General features: G+C 40.7%; 1 protein-coding gene across 2 annotated transcripts; it reads left to right on the top strand.

Annotated features, from left to right (window-relative positions):
- Positions 1 to 1206: 1206 nt before the first annotated feature.
- LOC143488583 (E3 ubiquitin-protein ligase TRIM39-like) lies at positions 1207 to 23567 on the top strand. Of its 2 annotated transcripts, XM_076987378.1 has the most exons (9): positions 1209 to 5128; positions 5783 to 5945; positions 9474 to 10824; positions 14367 to 14436; positions 14827 to 15383; positions 15520 to 15615; positions 17805 to 18038; positions 18135 to 18297; positions 19095 to 23566. In XM_076987378.1, the coding sequence occupies exons 4-9, from the start codon at positions 14379 to 14381 to the stop codon at positions 19640 to 19642; spliced, it is 1656 nt and encodes a 551-aa protein (XP_076843493.1). In that variant the 5' UTR covers positions 1209 to 5128; positions 5783 to 5945; positions 9474 to 10824; positions 14367 to 14378; the 3' UTR covers positions 19643 to 23566. The 2 variants fall into 2 exon arrangements, with proteins under 2 accessions (XP_076843494.1, XP_076843493.1); XM_076987379.1 differs by having other exon boundaries at positions 1207 to 5945; positions 14367 to 14403; positions 19095 to 23567.
- The last annotated feature ends 434 nt before the right edge of the window (positions 23568 to 24001 follow it).

Here is a 24001-nt window from a genome sequence, read left to right as displayed (position 1 = left end):
GTTTTAAGAACTTTTTTGAGAAAAAGCACACGGGATGGTCCAACTGGTCACTCCTCAGAAATCTTCGCAGCTCTCTTCGAGAGGTAGGTGCGGGAAAATTTGTAATACTGAGAACCTTGGCGTCCAGGGGTCTCACCTGGCCTTGACCTACAAGCTTACCTAGGTAAGACACCACGCCTTTTCCAAAATCACATTTGTCCAAATTCAATACAAGATTAGCATGGTGTAAACGAGCAAAGAGACTGTAAAACCTCTAGATGCCGTTTTCAACCAAATAAGCAGTCTCCTGCTTCAAAGTCTCTCGTTTTGTGGGGTTTACCCGGTACGGATGCTGTTTAATAGGGGTATGATCCCCTACATCTACATCATGCTCTAACACAGAAGTGCAACCTAGTTTGTCAGAAAACAACGTGGGGTATTTTCCAATAAGTGCCTGAATAGCCGAACGAGGTAAAGAGGGCAAATGTTGTAGCTTCTCATCCAGGTTGCGTAAAGCCTTGGAGTTAGGGAGACGAGCACAAGGAAGACTATATCTGCCTATGTGGAGTCTGTCGGACTCAGGAACATACTCAGTAGTCTTAACGTTAGACACAAGCTGAATCGGCACAACAGCTTTTGTACCGCAGGAAGGCTCAGACTGACGGGACACATAAGGCTTTAACAAATTTATGTGACACACTCTGGTTTGACGTCGACGATCCGGGGTAGCCAACACGTACGTGGTTTCACCTTCTTTTCTTATGACCTCATAGGGTCCCGCAAATCTCGCATTCATAGATGACCCCACCACTGGCAACAATGCCAGGACCATGTCTCCTGGAGAGAAGGACCGAACCACTGCTTTCGCATCAAATGTTTTTTTCATAGTAGCTTGAGTAGTTTCTAAAACGTTTGGCCGTCTCATGAGCCAACCACATGCGTGTCCTCAAAGACTGCACGTACTCGAGGACCGGCTTCAAATCGAGCGGACGGTTAGGGGTCAACCATTGCTCATACAAGGCCTTTAATGGTCCCCGCACGACATAAGTTCAGACGGACTGTACCCTAATGATTCCTGAACCGCATCCCGAATTGCAAACAACATCAGAGGTACTCCCTCATCCCAATTTGGTCCAGCCTCTGAACAGTACGTACATAACATATTTTTGAAGGTTTGATGAAACCTCTCAGGAGCTCCTTGACTCTCAGGATGATAAGCACTGGACATGCTATGCTTAATCTTCAACTCTTTCATCACTTGTGCAAACAAAGTGGACGTAAAATTCGATCCTTGATCTGACTGTACAGTCTTAGGTAAACCAAACGTACAGAACTTAATCAAAGCTTTCAGAACTGTTTTTGCTTTCAAATTTCGAGTCGGGATTGCTTCAGGAAATCTCGTGGCTGCACACATCAGAGTTAACAAATGAATGAATCCACTACGAGTTTTAGGGAGAGGACCTACACAATCAATAATAATGTGATCGAACGGTTCTCCCGTTATAGTGATGGGCTGCAATGGTGCAGGGGGAATAACCTGGTTAGGTTTTCCAACAGTTTGACAAGCGTGACACGAATGACAATATTTAACCACATCAGATCGTACTCCCGGCCAAAAAAAATACCGTAACACTCGAACGGTTTTCCGAACTCCTAAATGTCCAGCGCACGGGTGATCATGAGCTAAACCCAGGACTTGTGGCCGTAAATCAACTGGAACCACGATTTGACAAACAGTGGCCGTTTTCTCCGTGGTACCAGGGGGAGACCACTGCCTCATCAACACGTCATGAGACATGACATAGTGAGAAGGAAATTTATCGTCGTTAGAATTCGCGTTGTTAATGGTATCAAAACACCCTGCTAATGAAGGATCTGCTCGTTGGGCTGCGAGCAGTTGAGCGCGATCAACAGACGGAAGGGGAAAAGAAAGCTTTACAGCCGTAGCACTATGCAAAGACTTGACATTGCTCTGAACATCTTGTGCTTGCGAAGTAACAGACAGAGGATTGCCTTTCGCCATAAACGAGTCCCCCAACTCAAGTACATCATTAAATTTTTTTCTCTGAGCACGAGTCATCACACACACTGGGAAGATTGTTGCTTCCTCAGGACCAACAGTCTCCACCTCTGGAGGACTGTCCACAACTTTGGGAACAGGAAAAACAGCACCAGCTGCCAAATCATTCCCCATGATCAAGGAAACCCCGCTAATCGGCAGCTCTGAACAAATTGCAATCCGAGCAGGACCCGTATATAAATCAGTGCACAAAAACACGCTATGCAATTGAAGCCTCCGTACACCCAATTCCACTCCTTGAATTAAAACATCACTTCCACAGTATGTATCAGCAGAAAGCAGTAACACGCTATCCAACAATATAGACACAGCTGCTCCAGTGTCTCTGAGCCCAGTTATAGGCTGCTTTTTGTCTGACCCGTTAAATGCAACAGACCCAGAAAACATAAAGGGCTGGAAAGTAGGTTCGATCTCAGCTCTCTTTTCAGATGACACAACACTGACAGCACTCACCGTCTTTGCTGCCCTACCAGCTTTTTGTTGCAACTTCGGACAGTTAGTGATGATATGTCCAATCTCATGACAGTAAAAACAGTCACGTTTGTCCACCGAGGATACAGTAGTCGTTGCTGGGGAAGGATTCGATGTCTTCCATGCTCGCACTGGAACACGATTCCGAGAAACGGAGGAATTAAACACGGTCTTGTGCGTTCAAATTAATTCATCTGCCAACACGGCAGCGGTAGCCAAACTACCTGCCTTCTGCTCATTTTGGTAGACTACCACCTTCTTATTAACACACTTCTTAAACTCATCTACCAGGATAAATTCTTTTTGCTGCTCAAACGTAGTGGTGTCGCTAGCTGCACACCACTTCTCAAACAAGACAGACTTCTCCCTTGCAAATTCTACATATGTTTGGTTGTCCTTTTTCTCAAGGTGTCTAAATTTCTGTCGGTATGCTTCGGGAACTAACTCATATGCCCGTAGGACAGTAGCTTTAACCGTATCATAATCAACGCTCGACTCAGGATCAAGGGAAGAGCATACTTCCTGAGCCATGCCAACCAATTTACATTGCACCATGAAAGCCCAGTGGTCTTTTGGCCATTTCAAGGTGGTGGCAACACGTTCAAATAAAGGAAAATAAGCATCTACTTTGGACTCTGTAAAAGTAGATATCATACCAATTTGCCGACACATATCAAAATCTATTTCGACAGAAGTAGAGCGTACTGGAGTAACTGGTGTAGAGCATGTGCGAGGGGTGCGAGGCACCGGAATCGGCGCATTACTTGAGAAGGGCTTTGCAAAGATAGTTTCTGAGGGAGAGGTACGGGGCGTACAGATTCCATACTCAGCCTCTTTAACGCAATCTCTTTATCAGCCTCTATTTGTAATGCCCGTACCCGCAGCAACTCCTTTTCACGTTCCTGCCTCACTATTTCCAACTCCAACTCCTTCAGCTTAATTTCCATGAGGGGATATGCCCTAGGGGAGCAAACCGCTCCAGGATCTTTGCGGTGTCCAACCGGTGAGCCCTAGACGGCCTCGGCCATCAGCGAGCGCACAGTCGGACAAGCTGCAACAGCCAGATCGATGCTCCTTTCTGGCAATATCCCATTCTCAACAAGGCGAGCCTCTAATACCTCCTTAATTTCCCTCTTCGGGGCAGAACGAGGCACCATTATATCGAAGAAATCGGCAATCTGTAATAAATCCACTTTCCGACACTTATCAAACTGCTCAATGGACGGTTAAATGGTAAATTCCAACAAGTCAAACTCAGCCATGACGTCAGAATCACTAGTACCCCAAACAGCCACCACAACAACCACAGCACAACCACCCCCACCCACAAAAAGAAACCCCCAACCAGACAGAAAAGGACAACAATAGGAGGACGAGCCCCCAATTCTGTTACGTACCCCGTCTAGGTGGGGACTAGTAACAGAGAAAATGATAGTGATGAACCGGTATATGATAACCTGTGATGGCTAAATGTCCAAAAACACCCACAGAGAGAGACCAAATTGAATAGTTGAAAGATGTTTTATGTAGTATGTAAATATATGAGATGTATATTGAATGACATGAATAATAACACCAGGTAAACTTCAGGGTGACCCCCACTGAAAACGGAAACGAACAACAAAAGAAAACCCACTCTAACACAGAGACTACTATTAACCCTTCTCAAACAAACATGAAGCAAAAACACAATGTCTCTCCTAACTCCCTGATTAGCCAAACACACAGAACCAAATGATTACTGGTGCAATATATATATATATACAAATGTAGACAGCAACTAGAACGAACCAACAATCGAATTATCAAATCTCAGAACCAGAATCAGCACAAAACCGAGGCGTAGCCTGCTTCGTCCATGTCCAAATCCACCTTTTATGCTTCCTTTCCGTCTTCCTCTGTCGTCACGGTAAGCCGCATCAGGTGTGGAAGGTGAAGAACGGATGGCCCCTGTAAACAGTCTTAAAGGAGCAGACTCACAATAGATACAGGTGTAGCAGAGGAAAAAAGCTCTGTTTATAAATTCTGAAATTTTTATTTTTTGAATTCGCCAAAATAAGTTTGAAAAGAAAATACAGCTACATGTTTGTGGGCGTACAACACCATCTACTGGTCAGCGACAGTATAATTCTGCTAGAAAACAGCTAGCCTCCATTTTCCAGTTCAGTCTAGTTTCGGGAGCTGAAGAGAATGGTAGGTTCAGTATTACTCTCCAGGATGTTTAAGTGTTCTGAGGTACTTTTGAGTAATAACCCTGCACTGAAGTGACACTGTATGTACTTTTACTTCATAAATAAGCACAGGTTTGGTTTTTCCATAAAAATGTCAAGTACTGTGAGCTGTTTAATTTCGAGGTTCAACTAGCTTAGCACTCAACCATGCGGTCACAAGGTATTCGCCTTCTAGCTACAGCTAGCTAATTTGGCATTCTTTTACCCTGTGGATTGAATACATTCTTAGCTACAGTAAACTAAAATAGCACAGCTTTTCATGTGGGTTTAATGTAGAAGCTAATTTTATTCATTCGTGCTTTATAGCTGTTAGGAGCGGAGAAACATACTGATAAGCTGCTGTTTTCTGTCCATTTTATGAAACCAGGTACGCCTATTGTATTTCCTTATTTTCGTTTAATATTTTTAATTGTTGTAAACCTTTATTTGTTAATGCTTTGTGTAACTGTTTTGCTGAAAAATCCTGAGCTATTTTTGCACTGAGAATACTGAGTCTATAATCCGAACGAATTATGTTGTATTTGTATTGTGGAAGTCAGTCTAGTTTCGGGAGCTGAAGAGAATGCTGTTAGGAGCGGAGAAACATACTGATAAGCTGCTGTTTTCTGTCCATTTTATGAAACCAGTGACTCCAGTAAAAAAGCTCAGAACCAACCCTGTGGTGCAGTCACTTTATTGAGGGACCAAGACAGAGGGGATACACAGGCATAGCAGATAATGACAAAATGCACAATACACAATATGACGGAGGTCATAACACATGATAACCCATTCAATGAAGTTTTCTGCATACTGTTCTTGAGCTAATCTGAAGGCCACATGACATTTGTATGTCAGTAGTGATTGACTCTGCAGAAAGTTGGCGACCTCTTCACACTATGCGCTTCAGCTTATGTGGCCTACCACTTTGTGGTTGAATTGCTGTCATTCCCAAACACTTGCATTTTCTTATAATACAGCTGAGAGTTGACTGTAGAATATTTAGGAACAAGGAAATTTCACGACTGGATTTGTCTCACAGGGGGCATCTCATCACAGTTCCATGTTGGAATTCACTGCGCACCTCAGAGCGACCTATTCTTTCACAAATGTTTGTAAAAACAATCTGCATGCCTAGGAGCTTCATTTTATACACCTGTGGCCATGGAGATGATTGGAACACCGGATACCAATAATTTGGATGGGTGAGCGAATAATTATATGTTATTATTTGTCTTGTATGTTTATTATTGAACAGGTATATATAGGCAGCCCCGTCGACAGGGGGGGAGAACCGGGTCTGTTGTCCCGGGCCCCGAGGCCAGGGGGGCCGATCAAAGAGCCCAACAATTTATTTTTATTTAAAGTCTATAATTTTAAATATAATCTTGAAATCTTTCATTAATATAAAATTCTGTACTCAAAATAAGCTCAATGGCTAAAATGTATATGTTTTTTACCTATCTGCATATTTTCCATTAAGTGCATACACCCCCGCCTCCCACTGAAAATGGTTTGATCCAGCACCAACCGTAGCCGGCTGACAGCGGGAAATACAGTGGTGGATAGTTAAAAATGGGGAGTAAACAAAAATCTGGAGTGCAGAAAAGAAAGGAAAAAAGGAAAGGGATGAGGATTACAGAGGTGAAAGAGATCGCATTGAGATTTTTAAACAGAGGGCATGAAGGGACAGCAGGGCTTGACAGTGTGTCCAAAGATGACGGTAAGTAAATAATAAGCGCTGATGTTGTAGCGCGGTAAAGTTTAAGATGAATAAGTTTGTTGGGAAGATACTCATAAATAATCCCTGACTGTCTGAAACAGCTCAGACTAGCAGCACAGTCGAGAAAGCTACAGAAGAGGCAGGGAATTATGACAGGGAGAGAGAGTGTAGCCAGCCCAGAGCGATGTCGGAGGAGGGGGAGGCTCCCAGACCTGACTCAGGGCAGCGCGGTAGGTTACCGTAACAGCGTCAGTCAGCTGTCAGAAACAGCTTTGATGTGTGGCTATATTATATACTATATGACCTAACAAGGATTGTCTGCTACAGAGGAAATTCAAAGCGAGCAGTGTAGGGAGTAAAGGCAAAGAGAAGAGACCAGGGAGAGTGAGATTACAGCCACTGAACACGTAGAGCAGACGAGAGTGAGAGAGACTAAGGAAAAAAGTGGGAGCGATGATGATGATGGAGCAACAACAGGAGGAAGGGAGAGTGCATCACAAGTTGTCATAGACTTTAACGATCCTGGCTTATGGCCAGCTGTAATGTCTGACTCTGACAGGGTAACTGCAGTGCGTGTTCTAGCAACACGAGCATCTTTATCAGAGGTGGCAAAAGACTTGCCCACAGATGTGGAGAGTAGGAGTTTCCCTAACTATTTGTGTTATGCAATGTCTCCTAATGGCAGGGAAAAAATTGAAAGGGATTGGGTCATATACAGCAGCTCAAAAAAAGCTCTGTTTTGTTATGTTTATTATTTTCTTTTGAACAAGTAAAAGGCAAAAAGTCAACAAGTGCACTAAATTCCACTGATGGGATGAAAATTTGCACTTTAAAATATAGGAAGCTGTATGAAAGATTCCCAGAACAGTTATTGGAAATGGAAGAACCTACAACACTCTGTCCTGTAGGCCTCGGGCATTGACAATAAACAGCAACAACTTGTGGAGACTGAAATAGAAAATAACAAAGCCTTACTAAAACGTCTGTTAGATGTAACTCTTTATTTAGCCTCTAGAAATTTACCATTTAGAGGGAGTACAACTGTACTTGACAAACCTGATAATGGGCATTTTTTAGGCTTGATTGAGCTGTTGTCACAATATGACACCATTCTGAACAATCATTTACAGAATATCAGAGAGTACAGGGAACAGGGGAAAAGGGTACAGGCTCATTACCTTTCACCTGAAAGCCAAAATGAATTTATTGAGGTCTGTGCTTAGCGTGTTCTAAACACTATTCTAACAGAAAGACAGAATGCAGCTTACTTTTCTTTAATATGTGATGCCACACCTGATGTCTCCAATTTGGAGCAAAATATGCTACTTCTTAGGTATGTTAGTTCAACTGCTTCAGGAGGAGGATGGGAAATAAATGAACGTTTTCTAAAATTTAGAGGCCTTTCAAATAAGACTGGGGAAGAAGTTGCAAAAATGATTGAAGACACTCAGGGAATACAGAATAGATTTAGCTGACTGTAGAGGTCAGTGTTATGACAATGGGGCCAATATGGCAGGAAAAGTGAAGGGTGTACAAGTCCACATAAAAAAGAAAAACCCTCTGGCCACATTCTCACCCTGTGCATCTCACACACTATATCTGGTAGGAGTCCATGCAGCCCAGGCATGTCCAGAAATAAATATTTTCTTTGGATTTGTGAATGAACTGTATAAACTTTTTAGTGGCAGCCCTCAGCGATGGGCAATTTTGATGAAAGTTTTACATTGTTCTTTGCACAGTTTATCAGATACACGCTGGAGTGCACGCATAGAGGCAGTACGCCCTGTGGCAAAGCATTTAACTGATGTCCTTAAAGCATTGGAAGCACTTATCACACAAGGCAACCTAACTAGTGAAACAAAAGCTCAGGCACAGGGTTTAAAGACCTACTTTGAGTCTTTTAACGCAGTGGTGCTCCTAACATTTTGGATAAAGGTCTTAGGGTGCTTAGAGGACAGAAATCTTGCCAGTCAGTCTTCGTCCATTACCCTTGATACACAAGTTGCCAATATAAAAGAACTTGAAAAAGAGATGGCTTGTATACGTGCGTCCTGGGACAGTTTGTTGAGAGAGGCCACCGTTGTTGCGACTGCTATAGGCATTGAGCCAAAGCTTAAAACAAAACAGAGAAAGAAGAAATGTTTTTTTGATGACATGGAGGAAGAGAACAGTAAGGAGTACCCAGAAAACTACTTTAGAGATAAAGTGTTTTATGTTACAGTAGACAGTGTGGTGGCGCAGCTTAGTGTGACATCAAAAACATTTGTGATGAGTTTTCTGTACTGTGGAATTTTCAAGAAATGTCCAATGATTGCATCAATGCATCATGTGCAAAACTCTCACAAAAATACACAAAAGACTTCTCAGATTCTCTTGCAGACCAAGTTTGTCATTTAAAGAAAATATGCAACATTTAAAAATGACCTTGGACCTCTTGACCTGCTTAATGCAATTTATAGAATGGGGCTGCAGAGCATTTATATTGACTTGTGTGTTTTGCTACGCATTTTTTTGTGCTTACCTGTAACTGTAGCTGGAGGAGAGCGTCCATTTAGCAAAATGAAGCTAATAAACTACCTGCGCTCCACAATGTCTCAGGACAGGCTGAATGGTTTGGCCATGCTTTCCATTGAACATGAGATGGCCCAAGGACTAGACTTCAGTGAACTGATTAACAAATTTGCCATTAAAAAAGTTAGGCGCATGGCATTTTAGTGTCTTTAATTTATTGTTAATTGCATTTAGGTTGTTGTTTGCACTTATATTGTTGTATGTTGTTGAACATGGTTTCCTTTGTCTTGTTCTATTTTTTGTCTTGTTGAATAAGACATTCACCCTACAATTAATTGTCTTACTGTCTTATTTTATTTAAAAAATGATGTAAGCCGAAGAAAGGGGGGGGGGGGGGGGGGGACAAATTTCTTGTCCCGGGCCCCGGCAAGACTGTCAACGGGCCTGATTATGGTGAGTCTGAATTCTTATTATCACGTATAAATTTTTCCCCATCAAGGATAAATGGATAACACAGGAACATTCGCAAACAAAAGATCCTGGCTAGATATCGGCAATGTATCTCTAACCAAGAAAACCGAGAAATCTGTGTGTCCCGGTACGGATGTCCCCTGCTGGCCGCCTCAAAAAGAACACTCTTACAAAATAACCAACTGCAACCAAACCTAACAAGAGGAGTGGGAGAAGCAAGATCTTCGATTGCAGGCCACCACTCAACAACCAGGACAAATCCTCACCTCTGGAGCTAGAAACGCTGCTACTCCAAGTTAAAATATCTTCGCTACTACACTTTTCTGCATACCGCCAATTACCGTCTGTTATGTGCAAAGTCATGCAGCCCTTCCCAGCCATACAACAGTAGCCTACTGTATATGATATACGACAACATGGCAAAATATTTTGACTTTCATTTTCATAATCAATGACATGGGCTTGTCATTCTGATACTTTTGGGACATGAGCTGAGGGTTTTGAGGAAGTGACCGGCTGCTGGTAAATCCACTGTGTGGTGCTGTTTGTATGGTTTTGAGAAATGCACTTACTATTGTGCAAATCTTCACTGCAATTCATGCAACAAAGCAACTGACAAAATGTAATAAACAAGGCCCAGTTGAGTAAGTTACTTTTCATTAATTTACAAACTTTCCATTGAAAAGCAGCACGACATTTAGCTGTGTCGTAGAATCTTCTCGCTATATTCACCTCCAGCTAGTAATTCAGACATATGTATAAGTACATTAAAAAATGGCTAACTTTATTATGAGGTCAAGTAATCTGGGTGAAGTCCTCTTAAGTAAAACACTCACCCGTTGCTGATACACAATACAGAGACACACTAGCAGTGTCAGTGAGACTGTAAGAAGAAAGAATCATGGAAAATAGACAACATAGTTATATGAGGAACTTGGAAGACTGGATGACTAAATTCTGTAGTATGCGCAAGATAGATCCGTGATTGGTGCAGAAAAATATTTTGCACAAGTGGCACATGATTTGGGTGGAGTGACCAAGGTACAAGTAGGCCTACCTGTTTTAACTGTAAATTGTCAGATCTCGTTCCCTTAGGAGCACACTGTGTTGTGTAGAGATCTCTGAAGATCATCGCATGCGAATAAAAACTAGTTTGAACTGTTGAACGAGTCTGACTGATTTCCTCTCTACACATCAAATTAACATGCGAAGTGAACGACACTTCAACACTTGCCAGCACAAAGAACAAATGAACAGACAAGTGCCATGCTAAGTAAAAGTAAAATTTAAGAACTTCAAATTGACACGGCAGCATTATTGGACACGTTAGCTCTGAGAAGACGAGAAACGGGACAGTACAGCCTTCTAGGAAAGTAAAGGTAAGTAGTTCTACATCAGCACATGTTGTAGCTCATCGTTCAGATGTTTTACCACTGGCTGAGTGAACTGTAAAGATAAACGGTAAAGCAATTTCATAGACATTTAAAGGTACCGTGTAACAAACTAACTAGAATAACTAAATTCAGCTACATATGTTGCCGTATGTGAACTGCAATCTACCAACGGTTATTAAATGAAGTCTTCGTTCGGTACGCCCTTCAACTCGGGAAGGAGAGTATGCCTACTATTGCGAGCGAAAACTGATCCGTATTCACAATGTCCTAAGCAGTGTTCTCAAGTCTCACGCATTGAGCGTGTGACACACGCATTTGACCGTCTTCACACGCCACACTTCCGATTTCACACGGCGAAAAAAAAAAATCTAGTTGATTTATCTCTGATCCATATCTATGTCGCCCTCCACTGGCGATCGATCGCGATATACAACTTACGTTCGCCACCGACTCTCACACTCTGAAATGAATTCTAAAATTGAGAGCCCTGGTCCTAAGGTTTAAAAACTTTAAAAATCGATTCGAAATCCGAGTAGCTGAGACACATTTTTACGTTACAAGTAGGGGTGGGACGCGATCAAAAAAATTAATCGAATTAATTGGAAGCTTTGTAATTAATTAATCGAAATTAATCGCATTTTAATCGCATTTCAGTATTTAACATGAGAAATATTAATTTAAGTTTGAATGATGAATGAATCAATGAACATAATCATAAACTTCAACATCTTGTTTATTTTTCCACCAGTCTATTACATAGACCAATAGATGAGTGCAGAAAACAGTTCAGAACACTGGAAATTCTGACCAAAAATGTTTAATTTTGGAAGTTTTGCTCAGGATATTGGAAGAATTGAAGTAAATCAGAAGATGTTTTTTAATTCCATTTTAGATGGTATATTTTTCTTTAATTTCCCAGGCCTCTGCCACAGGGATCTCCATAGTGCCTAGAAGTGGTCTTCTGCATGCTCAAAGCAAATGACTGGATCTTCATCATCTATAGATTCATCATCTATAATATGAGCTGTCACACCAAGATAATTCTTGTTGCTAACAGAGGTCCAGTGATCCCCAGTCAGAGCCACATTTGTGGCGCTCTTCACAATAACCTGTTTTACTTCCCTTTCCTCATCATACAGCTGCTGGATTTTCTTCGGAAAAGTTAGACTATCGCATCGCCAAAATTCGAAAAAACTGGATGGAAAAGGGTTTTTCGCATAAACGATGACGTATCATGCCTCAAATCATGTGGTTCTGTACATGATCGCGATGTAAAGATGGCAAATGCATGCAAAAACAGTTCTGGAGAGAGCAAAAATTGAATTTAACTTCTCCATGTATAGAAAAGAAAAAGAAAAAAATGTTTCAAAACCTCAACGTGCAAAAATGCGTAACTGCCAGATGGACGTAAAACCACTATTGTTTTGGCGTCCTCTCACGTGATCTAAAGTTTATTCGCACAACTGTAATGAATGGAAACAAGGCTTAATTCGCATTTTTTTCTGCCGAAACTTGGAAATTGCGCATTATTTTTTCGAAAGGTTTGGATGTGCAGCGCTTCTTGTAAGCCTTTATCTTCGACCACAGAAAGCGAACAACAATGCAAATAATATGAAGCGTCATGTATAAACGCGTGCGGAGTCGCGCGCTGCGGTCACTCGCGAAAGTTTAATCCAGTCTTAATGGTCCAATGAAGGTAATTTAAAAACCAGGGGTGGGTTTCCCAAAACATTCTTAGCGCTAAGTACATATTAACCTCGTACGTATGAACGAGGTTACGAAGTACTTAGCGCTAAGAACGTTTTGGGAAACTCACCCCAGGACATTTCCTCACTTAAAAAAAAACCCGCGACGACCGGGACAGGATGTGAAATACGGACATGTCCCGGGAAATACGGACGTTTGTTCACCATATCGTACTAGGAATACATTTAGCAGCTAAGTGATCATTACTGACCTGCGCATTAGCCCCAACATGTTTTGCGTTGAGGTGGTAACGAAGGGTGGAAGTGCTCCTGTGATAAGCGAACTCCTTCCTACATAAAGTGCAAATAACACTATTTTTGTTTGTACTTCCATCTGGAAGTTTCTTATATTTAAATTTCCCATTCTCGTGCACGGAGAAACATTCCACGGTGCAAAAGTGTCTCATGCGTTAAAATGCGTTAATATTTTTAGTGCGTTAATTTTCCTGTAATTAATTAATCGAAATTAACGCGTTAAAGTCCCACCACTAGTTACAAGACATAATAAATGTCCGGGCGGAAATGTTCGGATGGTGAAGTCGCAATATTATTATTATTATGACCAGTGTTGGGAACGTTACTTTAAAAAAGTAATTAGTTATAGTTACTCACTACTTGTTCAAAAAAGTAACTGAGTTAGTAACTGAATTACTCTATAATAAAAGTAACTCGTTACCAGAGAAAGTAACTATTTGCGTTACAGTTAAAAAAAGTTATATGCCAATGAATAAGGATTTTTTTTTTGAAAAAGCAGTTTTTACAGTCAGTTGAAATGAGTAGATTAGAAAGGTGTTTAACTTTTGATATTTATTGCACATCCACAGACCAGTGCAGGATAAAATCCTTTAAAATCCCAAATCTTTGTTAAAAAAAATAAAAAATAGTAAACAGTTACACTATATAAAGTGCATTTACATCTATTAAATAAAATTAAATTCTCTCAATCTGAAACAACTGTTTGTTCACAACAGAAGTAAACTTAATACAACCTCTATTCTTAATTAAATAATTCAAATACCCAGTCTGGTAGACATTCAGGAACTTCAAGTATTTTCTTAAATGTTTATATCGCCACCTTGAAAATGCTCATTTTTCTTCGGCTTGCTCCTGACTCGCCATTTCTGCCTCTTCTCCGTTTGTGTCGCGTGCGTCGGCACGTGTGTAAAAACACTGGCTCTGATTGGCTACCATAACGCTGCTTACTGACTTGTTAAGTTAAACAGGTGTTACACCGAGAACCGTGATCTATCGAGATCTGTTACTCCTCACTAGCCTGGGCAGCGGTCCGCTCGGATTACTGTTAGTATATCAATATATAGTAACGTACCGCTTTTAATGACCAGTAACGTCAACGGCGTTGTAACGACAGGAAAAGTAATTAATTATATTATCCCGTTACTGACAAAATGACGCCGTTACCTAACGCCGTTATTTTTAACGCCGTTATTCGCAACACTGATTATGACGTCTCCATCAGTCCCTCAAAAGTCAAAGAACAATACACACTAGTGTCGAGTTGGACCTGTGGTTTTAAATAGGAGAAGATACGTGAGCAGGTCAGCACATAGGACACAGGTGGCAGTGATGATGGGGTTATGTTAATAAATGGGTGATTAGGAGCGAGGAAGGAGTGATTGTGTGTGGCCGTCCCTCTGTGACAAATACACATTTTTGATTAAATATTTATGGCAAGAGTACTGTAAGGCATGTAGTACTAACCTTATATATAGCAGATATACATGTATTTGCTGAGTGGTGTGATTTCTTTTAAACATTTATTAGAGAAAGAAGGAAATGGAAGAATCGTCATCACTACAAGGTAGAAGGTGGAACATGGATGAACCACCTGAGTGTAAGTCACACACCACGTACACACATGAATGAAACACAGCCTGTGTGTTCAGGAATATTCTCCATCACTGTAAATTGGTTCAGTAACACTATGAACAAAATAGAACTGCTGTACTGACTACAAAATGGAGTGATTTACACCCTGAGCTCCATGTTGTCAGTGTAAACCAGGTTAAGATTCAGATCAGGAGATTAAAGTCTGAGGTGGTGGTGCTGAATCCTGGAGAACGAAGAAGGACACACATGATTATCAAACTGAACTCAGATCAGGAGTCAAATGTAACTTGTTTATTCCCCATTGTCTACAATTTTGACAGTTCTGGAGTATTTAGGAACCATATGTGAAATTCACATACATTAGAATAATTGAATACTTCATGCATCTTTTCAGTCACACGTGACTCCAGCAGCCTCCAGTCTGAGGAGCAGTTCACGTGTTCTATCTGTCTGGATGTGTTCACTGATCCAGTCACCACTCCATGTGGACACAACTTCTGTAGGACCTGCCTTACACAATACTGGGACAACAGTCCAAACTGTATATGTCCACTATGTAAAGAGAAATTTACCAAGAGACCTAAACTCAAGATTAATACAACACTGAGAGAGGTTGTGGATCACTTCAAGAAGAAAAAAGATCTTGATAAACCTGATATTTTTTGTGACACCTGCACTGGAGTGAAGTTGAAGGCTGTAAACTCTTGTCTGGATTGTGGTCTGACATTTTGTAAGTCTCATCTAGAGCCCCATAATAATGTTCCAAAACTTAAGAAACACAAACTAATAAACCCTGTTGAGAACGTGGAGAACTACATATGTCAGAAACATGAGAGACCCCTGGAGCTGTTCTGTAGAGAAGACGAAATGTGTGTGTGTCAGTTCTGCACTGAGGGAGACCACAGGACTCACAACACTGTTACCATAGAGAAGGAGAGTGGAGAGAAAAGGGTGAGACACTAATACTGGATAATATCAATATTAAACACAACACAGATTTATAAAAGGAATATAAAAAACATGAATGAATCATAGGGCACCATTAAAATATATAACAATTTTTCTTTGTTTTCCTGTCTGATTCCAGACACAGCTGGGGAAGACACAGTTGAAGGTCCAGCAGATGATCCAAGAGAGACTGAAGAAGATGGAAGAGATCAAACACTCAGTAGAGCTCCGAAAGGTGTGAACTACCACCTACTTCATATCTATTACAAACAAGCAGAGGTGGGTAGGAACGCGTTACATTTACTCCGTTACATTTACTCAAGTAGCTTTTTGGACAAAAATGTACTTGTAGGAGAAGTTTTAATGTGAAATACTTCTACTTTTACTTGAGTAAATATGTGGTGAGAAAAACGCGACTTTTACTCCGTTACAATCGGATTTGCGCCGCACGCTACCGTAACTTTAGTTTTGTAAATAATTCGTCTTTTCAGTGAGAAGTAGGGGTGGGCGGATCGATATTTATATCGATACAAAGGTGAGGATTGGTATCGGATCGATACCACGGCGAAAATATCGATTCTTTTGCTGCAGTTTAGAGGTCTGTGTGGGACTGCTTTTTAAATCCCGCTCCCGCTTGTTTTAATCCCACTCTCGCCAAAAAATCGCTTGTTTTAATCCCGCTCCCGCCCGCACCTGCTTGTTTTAGTCCCGCTCCCGCCCGCACCGGCCAAAAAATTGCTTGTTTTTAATCCCGCACCCGCCCGCCACATACACATTTCTGTCGCCCCCGCCCGCAATCCTAATATGAATTAAATTAATTAGATTTAGTACTTGAAATTTTATGTATTTATTAAAACAGCAATATAGCGATGGATTGCGCTGTCCCATTTCTTACCACAGTCCAAACACATGCCGTCAGGTGACGTACACCAACACTTTCTGATATCAATCACAACAAGCCGATTTCCCTCTCCATTAATTACAATGGAATATGACTTCCATACATCAGACATCAGACCTGTAGTTGGCTTAATTGTGGTGTATTCGCCTGTTTTAATTGAATTTTCCACATCTGAAACTGGTTGACCGTCTACAGCAGGGGTCGGCAACCTATGGCACGCGTGCCACCATTGGCACAAGGCATAATCACTGGCACGCGACACGCTGGACCAGCATCAGCAAAAATATATATAATTTAATATAAATTATTATATTAATGGATTATAATTTCAAGTAAAAAGTATCGCCCCCCCAACGGTTTGGAAGTATCGGTATCGGTATCGGCGATACTGACCAGTATCGTATCGGTATCGTATCGATACCAAAATTCCGAGTATCGCCCACCCCTAGTGAGAAGACTGACTAACGTCTCGTCACCCGAGTACGAGTGACCAATCAAATGAAGCCGGTCAATCACGTGATCACATACGCAAACTTTCTCCACCGTAGCAAGAAAGTGACAGAAAGTGACAAGATCACTTTTAGTGAGATTTAAACACAAATTAAGTATTATATCGCGATCGATCGATCGCCAGTGGTTGGCGCCAGAGCGAACTAGTAACTCATTGAATCATAGATGTGGATCAGAGGTAAATAAACTGGATTTTTTTTGGTGTGAGAAATCGGATGTGTGGCGTGTAAGCGTGTGAAGATGGTCAAATGCGTGTGTCTCACGCTCAATGCGCGAGAGTTTGCAACCTTGGCGCTGCCAATTGTGTCTGCAAACGTGTGGACATTTCAGCCTACAAGAACTCAACATCAAATATGAGGAAACACAATGCGAGAAGTTTGCTGTATGTATAATGCTATATCTCTCAGGCATAACGTTTGTATGATGTAATTATTAAATGTAGCGCAGTGCAATACTAAAAACCAGTTCTCACACTGATTGTACACACTAGCAATATAGGATGATTAAGTCTGCTATAAATTGATTCAGTTGGTGTGAAGTTGTAGCTACACATATTGGCTGACAGTCTCATCAGTTAGTGCCTTTGTGGAACACATTAAAGTTACACAGGCCTAATAATTAGGAACAAACAAAAATACATATTATTTATAATAAATAATTTATATATATAATATTTATTTATAATAAATTATTTTTATTATTAAAAGTCATTATTTCCCGTAATTCAGTTTCTCATGATGTAATTTACTGACACGAGACAGTACTCATGCATTTACTCACTACTTGAGTAGCTTTTAATCAAAGTACTTTTTTACTTTTACTCAAGTAAATTTTTGGGATGCATACTTTTACTTTTACCTGAGTAACATTTGGTTCAAGTAACTGTACTTTTACTTGAGTAAAATTGTTGAATACTCTACCCACCTCTGCAAACAAGAGTTAATCAGAATTTTGAAAGCCGTATGTTTTTCAAAGTTGAAGTTTTTTTTTCTATTAATTTCTTCTTCCATTAGAAAAGCACAGAGAGAGAGATTGCAGACAGCATTGAGGTCTTCACTGCTCTGGTGCGCTCCATTGAGAGAAGCCAGGCTGAGCTGCTTCAGATGATGGAGGAGAAGCAGAAAGCAGCAGAGAGGCAGGCTGAAGGACTCATTAAAGACCTGGAGCAGGAGATCACTGAACTAAAGAGGAGAGACAGTGAGCTGGAGCAGCTCTCCCACACTGAGGACCACATCCACCTCCTACAGGTCAGTGTTCCTCTCTCTGCTCAGAGACAACACAGCACATCACAGGACAACCCTCCCCATGCTGAGGGGTTTCTCCTCTCTCCTGCTGTACTGTAGACCTACCCAACCCTGAACAGCCCTCCTCACACCAAGAACTGGACTGACATCAGTATTGACATCCGTCTGAGTGTAGTGAATATAAGAAGAGTTTTGTCCCATCTGCAGAAGACGCTGAATGATAGAATTAATAAAAAACTGAATGAAAAGCTGAGAGATACAGGTGAGAAACCTTTACATTTGACATTTACCAGTCATAGGTCTGTAACAGAATAAATATTTTTGTTTTAGCCAAAATCAAAAAAAGTTAGAGAGTCCGGCAGTGTTAGGCATGATAATTTATTTCTCATTCATATAGCATAGCCATGACTCAGCTACTAATAGGGTTACAGATCACATACAAAAAAGTAACTCAAATTTCATTTGAAAGGATCAGATTTATGTGTGAACACTGCCTGAAAAATCTTTATTAGTGTCACAATAAGGAAAAAATAAAATACTATTTATACACAATGTTTGCATCAATATATATTACATTTGTACTTATGTACATATTACATTTGTACATGTAGCCTACATATAATGTACATTTTATTACATTATAAAGAACAATAAAACGTGAAAAAGTGGTGAAATCCAACATATGCCACCCCTGTCACTGTAGGGTGAAAAAATACATATATATTAATGAAATATGGATGGAGACCTGGGGTCAGGGGATAAATGATTAATTCCAGGATTCACATAGGTTGTGTTCTTCCTCTAACAATGATGAAATTATGTTCCTAGTTCCCCAATAGCACCTGTAAATTATGCAGTCTGTGAGCGATACTTCAATATTTCCCTTTTTAAATGTGTAATTATTTTCACATTTAATGAATGATGATACAGTCATTATAAAATGTTTACTCTGTGTATATTTTTGTCTCCTACAAACCCTGTTATATATTTTAATCAGTAGGATATATATTTATGTAGTTTATTATTATGTATGTATAACATTCTGTATGTTTCTCTCAGTGGATGTGACTCTGGATCCTGATACAGCTAATCACTACCTCATCCTGTCTGATGATGGAAAACAAGTAAAATGTGGAGAAACAAAACAGAATCTCCCTGACAACCCAAAAAGATTTGACCTATATCCCAATGTCATGGGAAAGGAGGGGTTCTCATCAGGGAGATTTTACTATGAGGTTCAGGTCAAGGGGAAGACTGACTGGGGAGTAGGATTGGCCAGAGAGTCTGTTAACAGGAAGGGGGAGAATACACTGAGTCCTCAGAATGGGTTCTGGAGTTTGATTCTGAGGAATGAGAATCAGTATAAGGCTTGTGATTGTCCCCGTGTCCCCCTCACCCTGAGACAGAAGCTCCAGACAGTGGGGGTGTTTGTGGATTATGAGGAGGGTCTGGTCTCCTTTTATGATGTAGAGGCCAGGTCTCATATCTACTCTTACACTGGTCAGTCCTTCATTGAGAAACTCTACCCATTCTTCAGTCCTTGTACCAATGATGGAGGTAAAAACTCAGCACCACTGGTCATCTCCCATATATTTAAGGCTGAATGAATGTTTGCCATATTCAATCTATGATATTTGTCACATATGGCTCCTCCCTCCGCCCTTGTCTTGTGTCATTCGATCTAACCCCACCTTGTTTTTTGTTTCCATGGTTTCCCCACGCTGCTATCCGTTCGCTCCAGCTGTGTCTCGCTGTGTTCGCAGTCTCTGTGTATTTAGTTTGCTCCTTCCAAGCCTTCATTGTCGGTCGTCGTCCGTATCTCCCTTGTGTTTCCCTGCCCATTTACCCCGCATTCTATCTCGCTCGTTTAGGTTACCTAGTTTTCCTGGTCCACGTCATATTCTTTGTTTGGTTAGTCTGTCATTACCTTTACTCTACTTCTCTTGGTCCTATGTTCCAGTTCAGTTCATGTTTGCTGTTCACTTCTCTCGTCGTTTGTATTGCTTAACGTTGTTAGTTCTCGTTTATTAGTATTTCTCCGTGTCTTGTCTTTGCCCCCTGTTTAGTTTTAAAAGAAAACCAGCTGAAATAAAATATGTAAACATGAATGAACATGTAAACAGCAACAAGGAATGACAGAGTGAGACGCGACAGTAGGAATGGATGGTCTTTAATCTCCATGGCAACACAAAACAACGAAGCACTGTGTTGACCAGAAAAAAGGAAGACTGACTCAGTAGTACAGTAGTGTCAGTAGTACAATAGTGTCAGTAGTACAGTAGTGCTGACAGTGGTACAGTATAGTCAGTACTACAGTAGTGTCAGTAGTCCAGTCAGTAGTACAGTAGTGATGTCAGTAGTACAGTAGTGTCAGTAGTACAGTAGTGCTGTCTGTAGTACTGTAGTGTCAGTAGTACAGTAGTGCTGTCTGTAGTACAGTAGTGTCAGTAGTACAGTGATGTCAGTAGTACAGTAGTGTCTGCTGTATTAGTCGAGGTGTAGTGATTCATCAGATTAGTTGTAACACACTCAGTACATCCGTAGTTCACAGGAAGGAGCATCAGTGTGCAGCTCTGGACGAGTGTTGCTGTGACTTTAAAGAGAGGAAGAAATGAAGGAGGAAAACAAGACACAGGGACAGACAGACAGGAGATTAGGAGTGAGACAGGTGTGTGTGTGTGTGTGTGTGTGTGCGTGTGCGTGTGCGTGTGTGTGACTAAATGTCCTTACATTATTCTTGTTTTAACTAATTGTTAATGTTCACATCTAATGTTGGGAAATTTTTGTTGTGTATAATACAACTTAATATTAATCATATAATCTGATCATAGTCTGACTGGTGTGTGTGCCAGCAAAATCCTCAGGTAGGGTGTCTGGTGCATTGTGATATATACATTTTGTCAATGGTTATCAGTTACTCTTTTGTTCTTCACTATACAGACAACATAGCTGTTAATTTCAGAGTTTAAGGGTCACCAAAGGTAAAGAACTGTAAACCCTCTTGAATCAACTTTAATCTTTTTGAGACCACAATGTGAACATTGAGACAACATACAAAGGTAGTAGCTGTTATAAGATAAGATAAACCTTTATTAGTCCCGCAATGGGGAAATTCACAATGATTTGGGATTAGTTCTTTTAATTCTCAATGATCAGTCATCGGTTTTGTTTCTTGGGTTTTTTTAAACCTGTCAACATAATAAAGAACAATATAGGAAAGATCAAATCTGAATGTGACTCACTCTTTCTCTCTGTACCTATCAGTCCATCCATCCACCAACATATAAATAGACAGACCCTTGCTGGCCCATATTACCACTATTACAGTTTTTCTCGATTGTTTACACACTAATACTGGTAAATGAGACACAATGACCACAACATGTAACTATTGCTCCAACCCCCTGAACCAATTCTACTAAACTACAAGCACAATTCCTGCTTTACACTCAAATTGCAGTTCTAAAACACACTTTTTTCAAAACACTACACGCAATTTCCTGCATTTGGCATAATTTTCTTGAAGAAAATCTCTTGTTTTCACAAGGAACACACTGTTATTCAAATTTCTAAAGTTAATTGTCCTACTATGCACACTGACTCATCACATCGGCAAAAACCTGTCACACATGTTTACAACCAGCAATCAGAGCTTTAGCATAAAATGGCAAAAGGTGAGCTCTTCTGTTTTGGAGCAATGGATGCCAACAGTGGAAACAGAGGCAGAGCCAGAGGAGTGAGAGTAAGAGGAGGAGGACGGGGAGGACGAGGAAGGCCAAGGACTGTAATCTCTGATGAGATCCCAACCACTTTGGTTGACCATGTGGTCAACCATGGTCTAACAATGAGGGAGGCTTGGCAAAGAGTACAGCCAAATTTGAGTAGGTACACTGTAGCATCAATCGGACTTTCCGTAATGAGAACAGGTAAGAAATCAACTCTAGTAGGAAACTGCAGTACTACATATCAATACAGTACTCAATGAGTACAGTATTGCCTGTGGACTGTTCTGTAGGACTGTAAATATAAAGTATGTTTCAAGTATTTGGGAAATGTATTCCTACTTTGTATTCCTACACAGTATTTACAGTATTTTACTATTTGTATTGCAGAACTGAAAGGTTACCAACACGAGGTGGACGGAAACGTCTTTTGTCTCCTGAACAGGAAGGAGATTCAGGGTCCCCTGGACGAGGCTGCCCTAGAGGACGTTCCGCCCATAGCCATTGATTACGATGGTACCCCCGTCTACACAATTCGGGCAATTCTAGACTCCAAACGCTGTGGTAACATTCTGCATTATCTAATAGACTGGGAAGGATTCGGCCAGGAGGAGCAACGATGGGTGCCGGCTAAGGATGTCTGGCATAAAGGGATGATAGTGTCTGTGTTGCTTCATGTTTCCAGCGTCACAATAGTTAAGTGTTACAATGCGACACGTAACCATGAAACATTACCATGAAATATGTATCACTGGTGAAGCGCTCATTAAGCGCATCTTAATGAAACATAATCAGCAAACACTTTATTACCCTGAAACAGAGTCTAACTGAGACAAGCAATGGTAATAAGAAACATTGACCCACAATGAAACACAGAACCTAAATACAGAACAAAATGAATCATGAACACACAACAGACAACTGACAGACAATGAGGGCATGGCTATACTAACAGGAACAAACCAAAATGATGACAAGCCAAACATAAAGAGCAGGGGCTTAAATGGACATGTTAACAAAATAGAGAGGTGGGGGCGGAGATGGGAATGCAAATATGGCAGTGTTGGTTCAGCACTGGTCTAATATAATCTTTCTTGCTTTCTTACCATTTTTTGCAAACTAAGAAAAGAAAGCCGGTCAGGTGTCACTGTTATCTGATAACTGGTAAATAGCTGGGTGCTGAATGCTGACTGCAGCACAAACGCGTGTACAATCAACACAGGAAGTGAGGAGCTATGTGAATGACGTTTGCTGACCTAAACGTTCTGACAGTGGTCATTGGATGCTCATCCAGTCTGCAGTACTGTAGCATGAAGACTTTCAGTACCTTTTGTTGATGTGGTTATATTTAATTAAATAACTATTCTTAAGGAAAATCTGTGTTGTATGAAATACATTATTCCAGCATGAAATTAATGTGGTCCAGAAAATTAAAGAACTACTCTTCCTGCTCACTGTCCTCATCTATGTGAACACTCCCTACCACACACCCTGCTCACTGTCCTCATCTATGTGAACACTCCCTACCGCACACCCTGCTCACTGTCCTCATCTATGTGAACACTCCCTACCACACACCCTACTCACTGTCCTCATCTGTGTGAACACTCCCTACCACACACCCTGCTGTCCTTGTTTCAATATGTGGTTATCATTTGACTGTTTGAAGATGTCTTGTTTGGGGTATTGATTAGGAATGTAAGATAAAGCTTCCTACACTTCTGGCATCCCTCAACTCATATTGTATATCATATGTCACAGCACAGAGTAAAGGCTGAGTATACTCAATATAGTACATTCACTAAACAGGCTGAATATGCTCAACAAACAGGCAGAGTATACTTATTAAAGCATTGCTTATGGTACTTAGTTACCAAATTATTCACTAAAATCACAAGGAGTTGTAGGAGTTAAATTACATTGTAATTATGTGCCAACATCTTTGTTATTGTAAATAATGCTAGCCTTTTTGTCTGTGATGTTTGTCTAACCTGGTATGGGGATGTTCTGCATACAGTGAAGCTGAATCACATATACATATAGCAAAGGTCAAATCTAAGTCTCCTTGATTATTATTATATCTGTAGTAATTTACATTTATTGATTAAGTATTTTATCATTTGAGACATTTTTACCATCATATGTTTTCCCACATTACTCCTGCTAAGTGATGACTCGTCATACTGAAGTAGATTATTATCTGGAACTATAAATCAGGGTGCCACCTCTTGGCTGGTAGATATT

This window comes from Brachyhypopomus gauderio, unplaced genomic scaffold (assembly GCF_052324685.1).
Source record: "Brachyhypopomus gauderio isolate BG-103 unplaced genomic scaffold, BGAUD_0.2 sc52, whole genome shotgun sequence".
Lineage (NCBI taxonomy): Eukaryota > Metazoa > Chordata > Actinopteri > Gymnotiformes > Hypopomidae > Brachyhypopomus > Brachyhypopomus gauderio.
Note: the sequence above shows the minus strand (reverse complement) of the source record. Positions and strands in the feature narration are given on the sequence as shown.

Bases quoted from the DNA above. Each gene is read 5' to 3' on its own strand.
- LOC143488583 (XM_076987378.1), top strand. From the start codon at position 14,379: ATGGAAGAATCGTCATCACTACAAGGTAGAAGGTGGAACATGGATGAA. The intron at 14,437-14,826 runs GTAAGTCACACA...GCATCTTTTCAG, and splicing joins CATGGATGAACCACCTGAGT to TCACACGTGACTCCAGCAGC. The intron at 15,384-15,519 runs GTGAGACACTAA...GTCTGATTCCAG, and splicing joins AGGAGAGTGGAGAGAAAAGG to ACACAGCTGGGGAAGACACA.